Here is a 15417-nt window from a genome sequence, read left to right as displayed (position 1 = left end):
CAGTCTCAAAAGTGGATTACTGCAAGCCTATTACAGCAATAGATTATTTCTGTTATACTACACATCACAACCTAATAATGTTCCACCTTCTGGAGCGATTGAAAGCTCTGCTGTGCCTCTGGAACTTTTCACTAACCTCATGGTAGGCGTGTAGCTAAGAGAGGAGTAATGAAGAGGCCTAAATTGAAAAGCTAATTATTCAAGGCAATAGGGCCCAGATCCTCAAAGCTATTTAAATGCCTAACTCCCATTGAAATGAGTAGGAGTTAAATCTCTAAATGCCTTTGAGGATCCTACATCCTCTTGAGGACCTACATACCTACTCCAGTTGAGTATTAAGTTCCCAAAACATGTAGTTTTCAAAACCTGTCATGTGGTTGTCCCTTGGGAAACTTAAACTATCAGCAAATACTTGTGCTGTGGTTGAATATGTTTTAAATAACCTCTCAAAACAGCCTCACTGAAGAATTTAGAGCCAATACATGCAAATATAAGTAAATGTACCCACTTTTGGAGTAAGGTGCTGAAAGTAAATTTCCTGAAGCAGAGCATCATCCTTGGATATCTGTTTTGGATATGTTGCCTTGAAAGATGTATGGTGGAGCAAGATGTGGATAAGGTTAATGCACCCAGAAGGCAAGTCAAGGGTCAAAACAGTGAGGGGATGTAGACTGAAGTGTCCTCAGCAGTCAAAAAAACTAACAATGTTAGGAACTATTAGAAAAGAAATAGATAATAAAACAGAAAATATTATAATGCCACCCTATAAATCCATAGCATGCCCACACACCTTGAATACTGCATGTAGTTCTGGTCATTCCAGTTGGAAAAAGTAGAGAAGGGCAATAAAAATTATGAGGGGTATGGAACAGCCTAAAAAGACTGGAACAGTTCATCTTAGAAAAGACAACTAAGGAAGATGATAGAGGTCTATAAAACCATGGATGATGTGAAGGCAAAAAGGCAAATAAGGAAGCATTATTTACCCCTTCACATAATACAGGAACCAGGGTCACCCAAAGAAAATAATAGGCAGCAGGTTTAAAACATAAGGAAGTACTTCTTCAGACAACGCAGTCAACCTGTGGAACTCATTGCCAGGGCATGTTGTGAATGCCAAAAGTATAACTGGGTTCAAAAAAAAAAAAAAAAGGGAAATCCATGGAGGATAGGTCTATTGGCTATAGGGTCAGGGCTGCAGCCCCATGCTCTGGGTGTCCCTAAGCCTCTGACTGCCAGATGCTGGGATGAATCACTCAGTAATTTTCCTGTTCTGTTCATTCCCTCTGAAGCATCTGGCAGTGGCCATTGTCGGAAGATAGGATACTGGGCTAGATGGATCATTGGTCTGTCCCAGTATGGCCGTTCTTACAATTACTTCCAGAGGGGTAGCCGTGTTTGTCTGTATATAGCAAAAATACAGTACTCTCGTTTTTTCTTATGATTACTAGTGATTTGGGCATTTAAATCAGAACTTTCTACAGATAGTGACTACATTATCTCTGCTTAAACCAAACAAAACAAGGGGTGGAATTAATGTGTTAAAATTGCGTTCAAGAGGTTCTGATCAAATTAGCCATTGACAGAGAGGAGCTACTGTTATAGGTTCCAAATGTTAATACAGTCCTTCATTAAAATCCACTTCCCTGTCACTAGATACAAGCCAGACTGTGTACTTGCTAGAACAAATAGCATGTGCAGTTCTTGGGAGCTGCACTCTATTTTTGAAGGATTTACTCTGGCGTCAATTCATGAGTACTCAGAACATACTTCAACTTGATATGGTTTACTAAATATAATTGGACAGCAAAAGAAGTGGGTGACTGACTAATTTCAGGCTGTGTCTTTAACTAATTTTTTTAAAAGTTGAAGTTTAGATACTACTTTCCCAGAATCTGCCTACCAACTGTTGTTTTATGGAAACAGGAACCTTACTGTTAATGTTCCTCTCTCTTCCCTGTTGCTGGATGAAACATGCAAAGAGAGTGAAAACGGAGAAGAGTACACATGCAAAGCTGCCAAATGTACAGTGTAAACCGTTTTAACTGATCTTTTAGTCAGTCATCTTAAGAATTACATTCAGCAGTAGGTGAAAAAGATGTGCTTTAAAATGACAGCAAACTGCATGTCAATCTGTTGCTTTCTGCAGAAAACACAGTAGTGGTGAGCAGGAAGCTGGCACACTACCATCGCCGCCTCTTCTTTCCACAGTAGATGATCTTAATCAGGTAAGCAGAAAATTGCTTTTTTTGTATGTTACTGAAGGTGACGTAGCAAGAGATGAAAAACTAGATATGTACCTCAGACTGCTCACCTAACTAATTTTTGTTGGCTCTGAATTGAGTCAACACCAAAAATCAGCTGCATTGCAGGGGAAATATAAAGCTTTGCACAAAATTGCTTACATATTAAAATTGAGAATCTTATAAAGCATCTTTGCCCCATTGCTTCAGTCACTACACAAATATACATATATATATATTTGTTTGTTTGTTTTTAAATTAACCTGACTGGAAACAACTCAATCAATTCAAGCTACATTGCTTTCTTCCTATTGGAGTCATGCAAACAGTTCCTGGTTGCAGGGGAATGGAAGTGTATTGTTTATAGTGCTCTTCTCCCCTCACTTCCCAGATATTTTGATGACAAACCAGAGCATGTGGTATGCCCATCAGGGTGCTCTAGTAGCAGAGCAAGGTGGCATAGATGCAGAGGTAGCAGTGCTGCACAGTGAGGTAATTTTTTTAAAGTGAAAAATGAACAGGAGACTGAATCACACCATGAAGTGAGCTGCCAGGGAATAGCTGACTGCCAACATAGATAACTGAAATAAATTAGTCTTTTTGCTCTATAAAGATGTTGTTGTAGAGCTCTACAAATCATAATGTATTCAGGATCCTTCATGAAGAAAGTTTGCATGTAACTGCTCAACATATGCCTGCTTTAAGCCAATAGTCATTTTTATGAGCTTAAAGAAAAGATACCAAAGAATTTTTATAAACAAAAAGACTCGGGGAAAAGCTGTAGAAAGCCTCTGAATGAGTTTCACAACATGCTCCTTTTTTCCCTAGGAAAAAGGGTACCTATTATGCAAATATTATAAAAATGAAGGGTTTTTCTTTCTGATCTGCTCAACTCTCTCATTATAAATAATTTTAAAGACAAGTAAATAGAAAAATCTATTTTCTGAAATCAAAACAAAATGCATTGATGTATAGTTTCAAAAGGAAATATTTTGATTAGCAAAATCAAAGCTGATAATTCTGTCTTCACAGGATAATAAAACCAAAACCTGGCCTCCAAAGGCCCCTTGGCAGCATTCGTCATCTGTTACAAACACATTGCCCAATCAGAGTACATCTTTGTATCAGATGAGTAACCCAGTCAGTCAATGGAATGACACAATGCAGATTTTACAGTCACCCGTTTGGTCTACAGCCAATGACTGTGCTCCATCGACAGGGATTTCCTCCAATTTTGCCTATGCTCAGCAGCAACACTCACCACAGCAGCAGACTTCCCAGCACAAACAGCTGAATAAGGGCTTTAAATCTTTTCCAGTAAAGCACGAACGCAGACCATCTTACCTGCATCAATACTAACTGCTTTTTTATATTGGAAAGATGCATCACAGGGCCGAACAGTCTTATAAATTATGTATATTATCTTTGTTTCAGCTTTGTATTGGCTGTGTTCTGGTTATTTTATTACAGTATGTGGAGTGAAAACTTTATGGTGATGTACATAAGCTTTTAAATTCTGTTTTACAGTGCCAAGCAAACAGAGCCAATATGTTTGTTAGATGTACATGAAACAGCCCAAAACTGTGATGCAGAAATGCGTTTAAAATGTGTATATTACCTTTACTTTTCAAATCCGTTTTACAAAAATTGCGAAGACTACCATGCAAGACACTGTATTTTATAGCTATTTTTCATAGAGATTTATAGTTAAACATCTCCTGCTAAAATGCATTGACTAATTAAGCAAATATAGTGGTCAGTTTTGCTCAACACTGTTCTTGTTTAGATTTATAATGGACAAGTTGTAAAGCCTTTGTATTCTAAGTAAACGGCCTGTGACAACTTTTTTAATGAAGTGAGGCAGTAGCTTTTAATATGCCATCCAAATGGGTTTGTTACAGCAGTGTTTCAAAAACCATTGCAAAACTAAGTTTTGCACTAATTTCATTAATGTAAATACAGACCAGCTGGAACCACTCAAACCTGTCTCAAATGTTTTCTTGGCTGCCTAAGGTAGATGGTATCTGTGTGGATATGATTATGCTAATTTTTAAACAACACAATTTGATACTTCTACATTTGGCCAAAGGCATTACCCCCACAGTGCTCCTTAAATGTGTGAAAGTATAGCTAAGAGACTACTTGCATATATTTAAAGTCTTATTTCAGATGCTACAGTTAGAGTAAAAATTGTGAGCTGGCTCAGAAGAGAAACTAGAATTAAAATGTGGGTAGCAGATACTTAAAAGAACATTATTATGTGCCATTATAAAGTGAACCTGTGGAATTTGGAATAATCTTCCAACCAAAGTGGATCCAGGAGTGTGACTGGTGCTTAAATTTGGGGGGGGGGAGTAAATATGTATGTATAGTTATCCCATTGTACATTAATAGAAGTTACAGAAGATTCTTTATATAGTTAAAACTTATTTAAAATTTTCATATTTCATCTTTAAAAGAGTAATTAAATCATAATATTTTCTGGTATAAAGTTTTGACAGTATTAATCTTATTTTTGTATTTTCTTAAATCATTATACCATTCTAATATGTTAACTACTAGTAAAGTGGGGTTTTAGTTCTAACTACATATAAAAATTTCAGTGAAGATAAAAGCACATTCGTTCCATTTTTCTACAAACTTAGTACATCTATATCTAAAGATACCAAAAAATAAAATATATATATAGATATATAAAAATATACAACACTAATACTATAAAACATTTGGGTGTTTAAAACCCATTCACCTCTTTTGTTTGTATGGTGCCGGGCTGTATTTGTAGGCCCGGAATGTTACCTTTTGTGCTGTTTAAGGATGCCAATGTTGCCTGTATTTATGATATATTGTCACCATGTTTTCTGAAAATTCATACATACCATGTTTACAGAGAATTGTTTGCTGTACATAGACTTTACAGTAATGTGCTTTGCACAGTGTGGCTTTTGTCTGTAAATTGTTAATGTTCTGTACTACTTTATTTTTGAAAACCCTCTGCTGAAAGTGGTAGTGGTTATTTAGCTTGACAAAATGGTTTGGAGTTTCCTGAAGCTTGAACATTTAACTAATATTTGATTCTAAATTTGGTTGTATTTATCCCATGATTAGTCATACTAAAACCAAAATGCAAATTAGTAGAAAATATTTAACTTTGAACTTTTCCTAACCCATGCCAAAACTGTTGCTGCAGTTTATTGGTAAATTACAAGTACTGGCAGTTTCTAAACTTAATCTAAGTGAACTATGGAAACACAACTGAAACCATGTCTCTGTCTGCATTTTGACTTTGTAGGTGCTGTGTCCTTTGCCGCTAATTGTTCTGAACACTGGTAATTTTTAAAATTGTTGCACTTGGCAAACAAGTCTTGCCATAAAATGTATCTATGAGTTACACTGCCAAGTGCAAGGGTTTGGTGCTTAGTTAACTTACCCTTATTGCAGTGCTTCTTGTGAATAGCTAATGCTTCTGAACTGGAACTGAACATTTTGTATTTTACTTTAAAAGCACCTGAAAGTAAAACCTCTTTGCTTTATTAAAGACATACATTTAATAACAGGTCCTACCTTTTTAAAATATGCTTCCCTGTGGAAATGAACAGCGCCTTCAGATGTAACTTAAATTTGTAAATGAAAAAGTATTAAGGGCTAAAGTAAAAATTGTCAACTGTCTACTGAATGACAGGAGTTGCCTAACTGCAGCTTGCAAGCTGCATGCGGTTCTTCTATAATTGAAGTGCGGGTAGTGGGGCTAGGGGCTTCTGCTTAGCAGGGGGAAGGGTGTCTCAGGGCTCCTGTCTGATGGGGCTTGGGGTTCAACAGGAGCACATCCAGCAGGGCTGGAGTGTTGAGCCCTGCCAAGCTGATGCCCTGAGGACCCCTCCTCTCCCGCCCCCTAGGGCAGAAGCCCCTAGCCCCACTCCAGGGCTGTAGTTCTGGCAGGTGTGCCCCAGCTCTCAAACTTCTGAAGATTGTCATATATGGCTTGGAAAGTCAGGATGGTTGGCTACTCCTGCTATCAAATGTGATATCAAACTTCCCCATAATCCTCATTTTGGGGCTATTTTACCAGTAGTAGGATGGAGTGGATAGCACCATGTCCAACTATTAATGCACCTTCATGGGCCAGGGGAAAGTTGCTGAAAAATAAGTGTGTATTACTACCTCAACACAACTGATACTCATTGAGCCTGTGGGGGTGAATTTTTGCATTCTAGCAACTATTATATAGGCTAAATCGCTTTCATTATGTACAATTCACAAATCACCTTTGATTTTGGATAAAAATATGGTCCTCTGCCATTCCTTTAATTTACACTAATTGTGTGACTGGAATACAAAATCTGAAATGTGCAAATGAAAAAGCCTCTTACCGTATCTTTTGCCAACAATGAAATACATGCACATGACTATCATTCTAAGGAGAAAAGCTGCTAAATATTAAATACTTTGCACCTGCAAAGGAATGACTGCAGAGATGTTTAACAGGTTTTATTACAAAATATCCAACATGATACTTCCAGCAAGTTAAAGTAATACATGAACAGCTTGGATTTTACTGAAACAATGAGTATTCCCTTATAAAAATATTTAAATGCACATGTAAAACTTTCCCTGGCATTTGCTTAAAGCTGTTTCCATAAATGGATAATATTCACATACTATTTCTGAAAAAGCTTTAAGGAAATCACTAATTTTATCAATTTGCAAGACAAATCAGATACTACTTTCTTGGAAAATTAGAAACCTGAGATCAGAATATTGAATAAGATTTAATTTTGGGGGGTGGGAAGTAACTACTCAATACAGTTCCATACTTTGCGATCCCACTTAAGTTTGTCTGCAAGTAGTAAAGTAGGTTTCCTCTAACTCCATGTGTTTCATATTAATCCCACATGGGCTTTTTATTACTGGAAAGAGCTTTAGTTCAATCTGCCTGGACTAATATTGTTAACTACTGCAATCATATTGGCAGCCAATGACAGACAGTGCAGCGAAGTGTGTCCCTGTATTGCATCTGACACAAATTACTGACTCTGCATTTTTGCCATCTTGGAATCTTGCAGAAACAAGATTTTTACAATTTAAATGAAAACATTTTCACTAACTATAATGAAATTACTAAAATTATTGAAACAGGTGGATCCTTATGCTGTAACAAGCAGCATTATGCATAATGTTTGGTCTTGACTCTAATGAAATGATTAATCTACAAGTGTCAGTCCTACTGCCACCTATAAGATCCAAGTCTGAATCTCTTTCCAGAATAACAAAGCCCACAACCACATTCTTGAAGATGGACTGCATTATATCATGCATGTGGGAGAAAGAAACATCTTCTGATTTTTGTAATGCCCACCTAGCTGCAAGTAAAGTACAATTAAACTAGTTTTACTATTGAATTTGTAATTTCACAAATTCAAGAATTTAGACAAATGAGTTGCACAGAGATTGGTTTAACTGGAAGGGGGAAGAAAGGGCAAGCTTAAATGATTTGCTTGTCTTTCAGGCCACTGCCAACAGTTCGCTAAAGTGAGTATTACACTTCATTGCATTCTCAAAAGTAGAGTGAGACCACCAAGCCCTGCAGTGTGCCCTACAACCTATCATGGGGGAGAGGGGTGGGAAACTTAAGATAAATAGTCCTTCCCCACCAACCAGCTACACTGACCATCATTCTCTGTGACTTTAGAAGTGGTATGCCATGAAAACTGGAGAACTCTATCCCCACTCTATGATTCCATGGCAGTCAGTGGATTAGTCATGAACCTGCTTAACCTCATGGTCAAGTAACTGGCACTGGAGTAGGCAAAGACAACAGTAAGCTCTTCAGAGCAGGGAGTATCTTAGTGCTTTGTGCAGCAGCCAGCATAAGGGGACCCTAATTCTGCTTGAAGCCTTGCTGTTACTTCAATACAATAATGAAGGCCAACTGCAGCAAGTTTATATTTCCGGTGCTATTTCTCCTGGGTAAGTGGGTTAGAACTTGAGCCTTTTTCCAAAGCTCACTCTGCTCTCTGGTACCTAGTGTTGTCATTCTCCATACTGAATAAGCTCATTTTCCAAAAGAATACATGAGGAAATTCCAGTTACTGGAGTTCAGTGGCAGTGTTGCTTGAATTCCTTTCCCCATCATGATCATCTTCTACCCCTCAAAGAAGTGTGGAAGACTGAGCGAGCAGCATTTTCTGGCAAGACATTTTTCTCAGAAAAAACACCACACAAGAAAGTGGAGCAGTGGGGCAAAGCACCTTCCACACATTTGTCAGCTCATGGTTACTAGGATGCAAAGCCACACCAACCCTATTCCCATAAGTCTACTCCCTAATGCCAATCACTCTTGGCCCCTGGATTCCCAAATGATCCCACTCAAAGTTTGCTCTCTCAGCGAGGCAGAGAAAATGAGGGAAGGTCATATCCCTCAGTCTCAGAGTTCCCAAATTGAATCATGTCTGCAGGCCTCATACAAGCATCACTGAATGGTATCCAAGTTTGTGGGATCAGTCAACAGTCTTCTGTATACTGGGTGGAGTTGCATCAGCAACAGTAGCCAAATAAATAAGATTTCTGTGCAAGATATGCTGGTACCTATGAGAGAAAAAAGTTTGTATGGAAAACTTAGAAAGGAACAAGACTCACTGATACTTGTACGTTTGTATTCCCTGCAAGAGAGACTGGGGCAGGCTGTGCTCAGACAATCAAAGTAGTCTTGCATATTTACAATTAATAAATGCCATCTTAGATCACTTACTGCACACCCAAAATGGAAAAAACTCATTCTTGGAAAATAATTAAACCCTTTTCCCACCCTATCTTACTTTCTCTCTCCTAGACCCAACTCCCCAAATCAATTTAATGAAGAGACCTACAGGGTTTATTTTTCAGCTGATGATGCAATACTTTGTATATTGTGACTGAACAAAAAGAGTCCCACCAGAGCTAACCGACCCAGCAATGGGGCAAAAAAGCAACCTCCGATGCAAACAAGTGTGTAGAAAAAATTCAGTTTGATATAAAAAGAAAATAACCATGAGTATTTCACAGGGCGTTGGGAGCTAGACGAGCGCGTCCCTTTTCTATTACGCATCACGGTGACTGCATTTTGGAATAAGCTTACTTACTGCACACACTCGGTAGCTCGTCCTTTATTCTGATACTCTACAATGCACCGAATCAGCTGATCGTTTTCATCTAGTAACTAAATCAAACACGCAGGTTAGTGCTTCGCGCGGCTACCAGGGTGCGCAATCGGCTCGTTAAAGCGGATCACAGCCGCTGCGAACATGCGCTGCTGGCGGCTGACGTTGGCTTCTGAGGCTGAAACTATTTCACGGAACCTTCCCCAAGCCGCGCGCGCTGCCAAGGCCGGGCTCTCGGAGCGGGAGGAGTGGAGGCCCCTCCCGCGCACGTCGGGGCTTCGACTCGAGGTACCGGGACGCGCGGGGCCGGACCGACGGGGGGGATGGGACGCCACACACAGGCTGGGACCGGCGGCGCGGGGACCGAGGGGGGAGGGCCCTACACTCAGGCCGGGACTCGCGGGGCCGGACCGAGGGGGGAGAGGGTGAGGCCCCTCCCCCAGGCCGGCACTCGAGGGGGCAGGGCCGACTTACTCGCTGCAGGGTCTCTTGGTTCACTTCCGCTTTCCCGCGCAGCCGCTCCGGCACGAAAACTACCGACATAGCGCGCGAACCGGCCGTTATCGAGTCGCTATTGCCGGTGTGCGCGTCCCGTCGCGACGTCCGCGCAAGGGCCACTGGGAATCATCGCCCCGCCTCCGGCAGGTTCCGATTGGCTCCGCTAAAGTCGCTACCACTACTCGCAACCCGACGGGGGAGGGAGAATAATCAGCGTTGTAAACAGCTTCCCCCCTTCACCTCGTAGGTGATTGGTTCCCTCCGCGCCGGGCCGGGCCGCGTCGAGTCGGACTCTCATTCCGTGCTCTCCCACCACTGAACTAGCGCCCGGGGGAGGGGGCACAGCTAGCTCCATGGGGAACCCTGCTTTGGCTCAGTTTTGCGCCTAGGTCAGGCAGGGGCACAGGGAGGCGTCTAGGCAGCCACGCCTGGCGAAACCCTGCCGCCTGCTCTGTATAAAAGTCTCCGTGGACCGCCTGGGACTGACCGTTGACGCCAGAGCGTCCCCGCGCCGTTGGCGTTTCTAGCCCCGCGGGTGGGAGCGAGCGGACAACAGGCGGCTCCAGCCCCACTTTGACTCGGGCAGAGGCGGGCCCTGGACCCAGCCCGCCAACGTTCCATCGCCGCTGGGTGCCAGCCTGGGCCCAGGCAGCCGAGGCCAAGCGCGCGGGCAGGGGCCTGCTAGGGGCCAGGCCTCACGTGCCTGCTCCGGGCCTACAACACAAGTTTCGGTGTCTACACCACGTGCAGAAGCTTAGGTGCCTGAATCTAACATTTAGATAGTGACATGGCCGTTAGTACCTCACTCCCGTGATAGATCTGGCCTGCAGCTGTTTTCACACGTCAGTGCAACCAGGCGAAAAGACTGTGCCACGGTGAGGGGGGAAATCTGTACATTGCTGACGTGCTAGGCACTGCCGTATACCCACAGACCCCAGCACCTACACCTCTTGACTGAGGGCTGATATTACACCATTGTGACTATACTGGGGATCAGATCTCCTCAGGCCTGGTTTTCTGCGGGAGAGCCGTGTAGTTGAAGGAAACTCTTCCCCCTTAAACTTTCAACAGCTTCCCTCTAACAGATAACAGCCTACCTATCATCTCAGCTGTATTAAGGGGATTAGGTTCCAATCACTTGCTTTGATGTGAAGAGTGAAATCATACCCGTTCAGAGGGGCCAGCAACTCAAACCATACAGTTAGAATATAAAAATCCAGCAGTTTTTTTTAAATCTTCAGCCCTTTACCCTGACACACCCCCTGAAGAGCTCAAACCCACTTCCTTTCCCCATCAGTTAGGCTCAAAACTATGTCAGTCAATTCACCAGCACAGGTAAAACTAGTACATATAGCACTACTCCTTCCATCCTGTATGTTTCTAGGTTTTAACAGTGCAGAGTCAATTTTCAAGTAGAAAAATGATTGCTTTTATAAATACTTAATGGCTTTAAGCATGGCTGGAAGATGCATTAGTTTTAGACTTGTACAGGTCTGCCATTTTGAGAAAACTGCATTGCAGTAAGGGGTGACCTCAACTAGTATTTGAAAGCAGAAGGGGGTTACAGCTGCTGCAGCAAACTTCTGGCTCCCACTGGTAGAGGCTAATTCATGCTACCCTCAAAAAGTGAAAGACAGAAAAGGGATATTAAATCAGTTCACTTTTTTCATATTTTGGCCATGTGGTATTCTAGTACACAGGATGAGTATGAAAATGACATTTCACATTTGTGCATTTTTAAAAGCAAATTCTAGGGCATTTTGGTATCTAGATCTAATGAGTTCTAGGAGTCCAGCATGTGCCTTGACATATAGGCCTTTTTATCTCACATGATGACCACCCAGCACTATTAGAAATGTATAACTCAACCCACCAACAGCATTACACCATTAAACTCACTCATCCACTGAGCAAATCAAAAGCAAGAAAACAGCTCCTTTGCATGTGACACCACATCTGGAAATACTGTCATCCTTCCACAACCAGCCAAATAAATAGCTTTTGCAGCATGGCAAGGTGATCAAATTCTGCTTACTCCAGCTAAAGGAAAGTGGGGAGAAAATTTCCACAGCTGTTACAGTAGCAGCTAGAGGCCCCACTATGAAAAACATGACAGCAATCTAACTACTGCACAAGGTCAGTAACGATACAGGTATTTTCAGAAAGCTGTGTACACATTGTACCTCACCATCTGCCTAATTCTTATCAACTAGCAGTAGTTTGCAGGCATCACAGCAAGAACGAATTTTAAAGAGGGATGTGAAAGGACATATTAGAGGCTTTACAAATTTTATTTTAGGGAGAGTGATTTATAAGGGGTAGGATGGTAGAAAATATAGCTCTATCCTGAAGAGCCACTAATCTACATTTTAAATTATTCTCTACATCTGTTCAATACCATTGTGTTCAGTTTATTAACTTGATGGTAATGGGGTTATACAGGTGCCCTGAGGGGCCAAGGAGGCCCTGACTTACTTTGGAGAGAAAAAGGGGGGAGGGGAGGGAAGGCCCAGAGTAGCAGAGTTTATCTTAAAAGATGGAACCACTGATGCAGAGAATTACTGTCCTGCAGCCATGTGGACAGCCTGAACAGGGAGGGTTAAAAGTTGGTCTGGGGAACCACTGAATCCTTAGCTGGCACTGACTACTGGGCCCCCAGGTGGAAGCAATCACAGAAGGGTAAGCTTTCCTTCTTCCACATGTTCTTCCTGAGCTTGTTAAAAGAAGAAACAATAAAAACAAGATTTTTCTGATTTGTTCTCTTTAGTTTTTCCTCTCCTTAGCATTGCCTTTGCTTGTCTGCATCTTCCCTTGTGCTTGAAAAGGAAAAAAAAAAAAAAAAAAAAGAGAAAAAACAGGATTAGAAGGAACAGAGGGGTCTGAGGTAATTGCTGCTACCCCATGCTTCCCTCCTACACAAGGGGAAGAGTGCAGTTCTTCTGTACATCTGCTTGGAAAAACATCAAATCTTACTAGAACTAGAAAGAATTTTCAAAAAGACTAATTTTTATTGAACTGTTTATTCTGTCTTAAAATAAAAACCTTACTTTCATGTAGCGAAGTACATCGAAGGTATGCCATGCTGCTAGTTACTGGGGTACAAAACACCCCGATTAGTAACCCAAACAACTGGGGAAAGATGCATCAACTCAGACCTTCACAGCATGTATTATTTACAATTTATCTTGTTTAAATAAGCCTGGGACACCTCATACGGTATACATGGTTATTGCAACAGCACAGCACTTGCCTTTATGTTCAAAAACCTCAAAGTTGTTCAGGATCATGATTTGTGGTTCCCAAAAAGGCATTGTTGTTAACATGCAAAAAACATGACTAAACAATATTATCTAACTTCTACCGCTGCTAATATTTGACCTTAATAAGGAAATCAATTACAAAATACTTCCTTGTAGTGCTATACAAAAAGATATAAAATTAAGATAAGATTCTATCAACCACTTTTAAATATTCCAATTTTCCAACAGTGCAGTTTTCCACATCTTTATCAGTACTGAACATTTTGAGGATAAAGTTAACAAAAAAATCAGCAAATCAGATAAATGTTTTAATCTTTGGATCCCTTTATTCCTGTGGCCTTCATATACATATAGAAACACAAATTACCAGATTTCTTTTTCAATTATAACTTAAACGTATCAAAAAGTTGTAATTAGTCATTTAGAACTGACAAAATATCCATACCAGGTCATTTGTGGGTTCACTGGTCTAACAACCAGAATTTTTAATGTCTCCAAGCTAGAGTCTATCAAAATGCAAACAACTTCAAACACTAAGAATTCTCTTTAAATTGATTATGTCTACTGGTATTACAACAGTTAACATTTCAAGAATTGACACATGGAGGTGTATTTTTATCCCAAGCATTTTAGAAGGAGCATATTAACTCATATGCCTGGTCCATTTTTTAAAAAGTTAATATTTACCACTAAGTAAAATGATTTGCAAGTTCTGACATATGACAAAAAAGTGTTTTATTTTTGTCCTATTTGAAAAATCTCCTTAATTTGGTTGAATCCTGTGATATGCCAGACATTACAATATGAAGTCTTGCAAAAAAGAGAAGCGTTTATCCAGTTTTGTATAATGGAAGAACATTTTCAAATCTTCATTATAATCCAAATATAAAAATCAAACCAATTTAAAGCCTGAAAAGCTACTAAGAAAACAAACAACTCTGTGTTCTTTAGCATATCAACTTTTGCAATAACATAGTATGTTTGCTGACTTAAAAATGTTTATTCTTTAAAAAATTAGTTGCTTTTTATACAGCTATACAAAGTTTGTAATGTTTCTTTGGCAATGGGATATAATGGAATTTTACAACTATATAAAAATTTTCCTTTGCCTAAGAAACAATATTTACTGTGTGTACATATCTGAGTGACAAAGCAAGTTTTCTACTGACCAGCACCCTAGTTGACAAAGTACAACTATCTCAAAAGGGATATTACAGGATTTCCAAAAAACAACCTTCAGTGGATCAACACACTCACAGTATCGACGGCCTTCTGCATACAATTGTCCTTGCAACGTGCAGCAACTATCAAATACAGTTTAGTAATAAGAAAAATCCTTTCAGTGATGAAAAAATACTTAAATTCCATCGAAGTACTGCTTTATAGCTAACTATACATAAGAAATTACTTATCCTTCTATCTCAAATATATTTAATGCTCATTGTTTTCAAAGATGGCCATTTTTCAAAAAGTAACTGCATTACCCCCCTTTGAAATTAAATAGTTAAATCCCAGTGCTGGTGACAAGTATACAGCAAATTAACTTCATTCTTTGCAAAGACTGAAACTAATTCTCTCGACCATGAAGATCTAGAAGTTCACCTGGTTCCAGCTTTCTTGTAGACTATGCAGAAACTTTGTTGTCTTTCTAAAAAAGGACATTAGAATGTTATTTTTGTTCCAACATATTTGTAGTCAATTTCCATATTCTTAAACGAGTTTAATTGATTTTAGATGACCACCAAAAGACATCACAGTATCCTTCCCAAAGGCTATTAACACAACTACATAAAAATGCTTTTTATCATTAATTTAACTTCTATTCAATGCATCCCTCACTCAATTAGTCTGATACACTCGAAGGAGGCTCGTCATCTAGGCTTGGAAATGCTTATGGCATTACAGATTATGTAAAAATACCAACTTTCCAGCCAACCTAGTTGCAGCATTATGCACCATCTTCCACACAAGAGACCAGAGGCTCAAGCCTCAGGGGTGCTGCCTCACTCCATATACAGTGCTACTGAAGGGAGCAGAAACTACAGGACTAACCCTACCAGCTAGCGAAAGAACATTTGAGACATGATCAGGAAGTTGTGCCAATGCAAGAAAATTCAGGATTCCATAATGAACCAGAAAACAAAGGATTTTCATTTAAAAATTTAGCAACTGCCTACCCCTTCCCATCCAAGCAAATGTATCACAAGAACATGTATTCAATCTGGGCCAGAATTTTAACAACGTAGACTTACTTGTATCTATTTGTTTACTTGATGCATG

At 40.1% G+C, this 15417-nt stretch overlaps 3 protein-coding genes across 8 annotated transcripts in view; 1 reads left to right on the top strand and 2 right to left on the bottom strand.

Moving 5' to 3' along the window:
- GARRE1 (granule associated Rac and RHOG effector 1) overlaps window positions 1-5433 on the top strand; it is a 92529-nt gene extending 87096 nt beyond the window's left edge. For all 3 annotated transcript variants that reach the window (XM_067540069.1, XM_067540068.1, XM_067540067.1), the window contains 2 exons: window positions 2150-2228; window positions 3276-5433. In XM_067540069.1, coding sequence (XP_067396170.1) covers window positions 2150-2228; window positions 3276-3602 — 406 coding nt within the window. In that variant the 3' untranslated portion in view covers window positions 3603-5433. The remainder of the gene's footprint in view (window positions 1-2149; window positions 2229-3275) is intronic.
- A 1262-nt stretch (window positions 5434-6695) lies between these two features.
- Window positions 6696-10070, bottom strand: SS18L2 (SS18 like 2). Its single transcript, XM_067540070.1, has 3 exons — window positions 9854-10070; window positions 9362-9438; window positions 6696-8828 (listed from the first exon to the last, which is right to left on the bottom strand). Exons 1-3 carry the CDS (start codon window positions 9920-9922, stop codon window positions 8741-8743), a joined length of 234 nt encoding a protein of 77 aa, XP_067396171.1. The 5' UTR covers window positions 9923-10070; the 3' UTR covers window positions 6696-8740.
- A 2792-nt stretch (window positions 10071-12862) lies between these two features.
- Window positions 12863-15417, bottom strand: part of LSM14A (LSM14A mRNA processing body assembly factor) — a 34482-nt gene continuing 31927 nt past the window's right edge. For all 4 annotated transcript variants that reach the window (XM_067540062.1, XM_067540065.1, XM_067540063.1 and 1 more), the window contains exon 10: window positions 12863-14785. In XM_067540062.1, coding sequence (XP_067396163.1) covers window positions 14762-14785 — 24 coding nt within the window. In that variant the 3' untranslated portion in view covers window positions 12863-14761. The remainder of the gene's footprint in view (window positions 14786-15417) is intronic.

The sequence above is a fragment of the Emydura macquarii genome, unplaced genomic scaffold, assembly GCF_026122565.2.
Source record: "Emydura macquarii macquarii isolate MOO-44397 ecotype Brisbane River unplaced genomic scaffold, CSIRO-AGI_Emac_v2 contig_561, whole genome shotgun sequence".
In the NCBI taxonomy this organism is placed as follows: Eukaryota; Metazoa; Chordata; order Testudines; family Chelidae; genus Emydura; species Emydura macquarii.
Note: the sequence above shows the minus strand (reverse complement) of the source record. Positions and strands in the feature narration are given on the sequence as shown.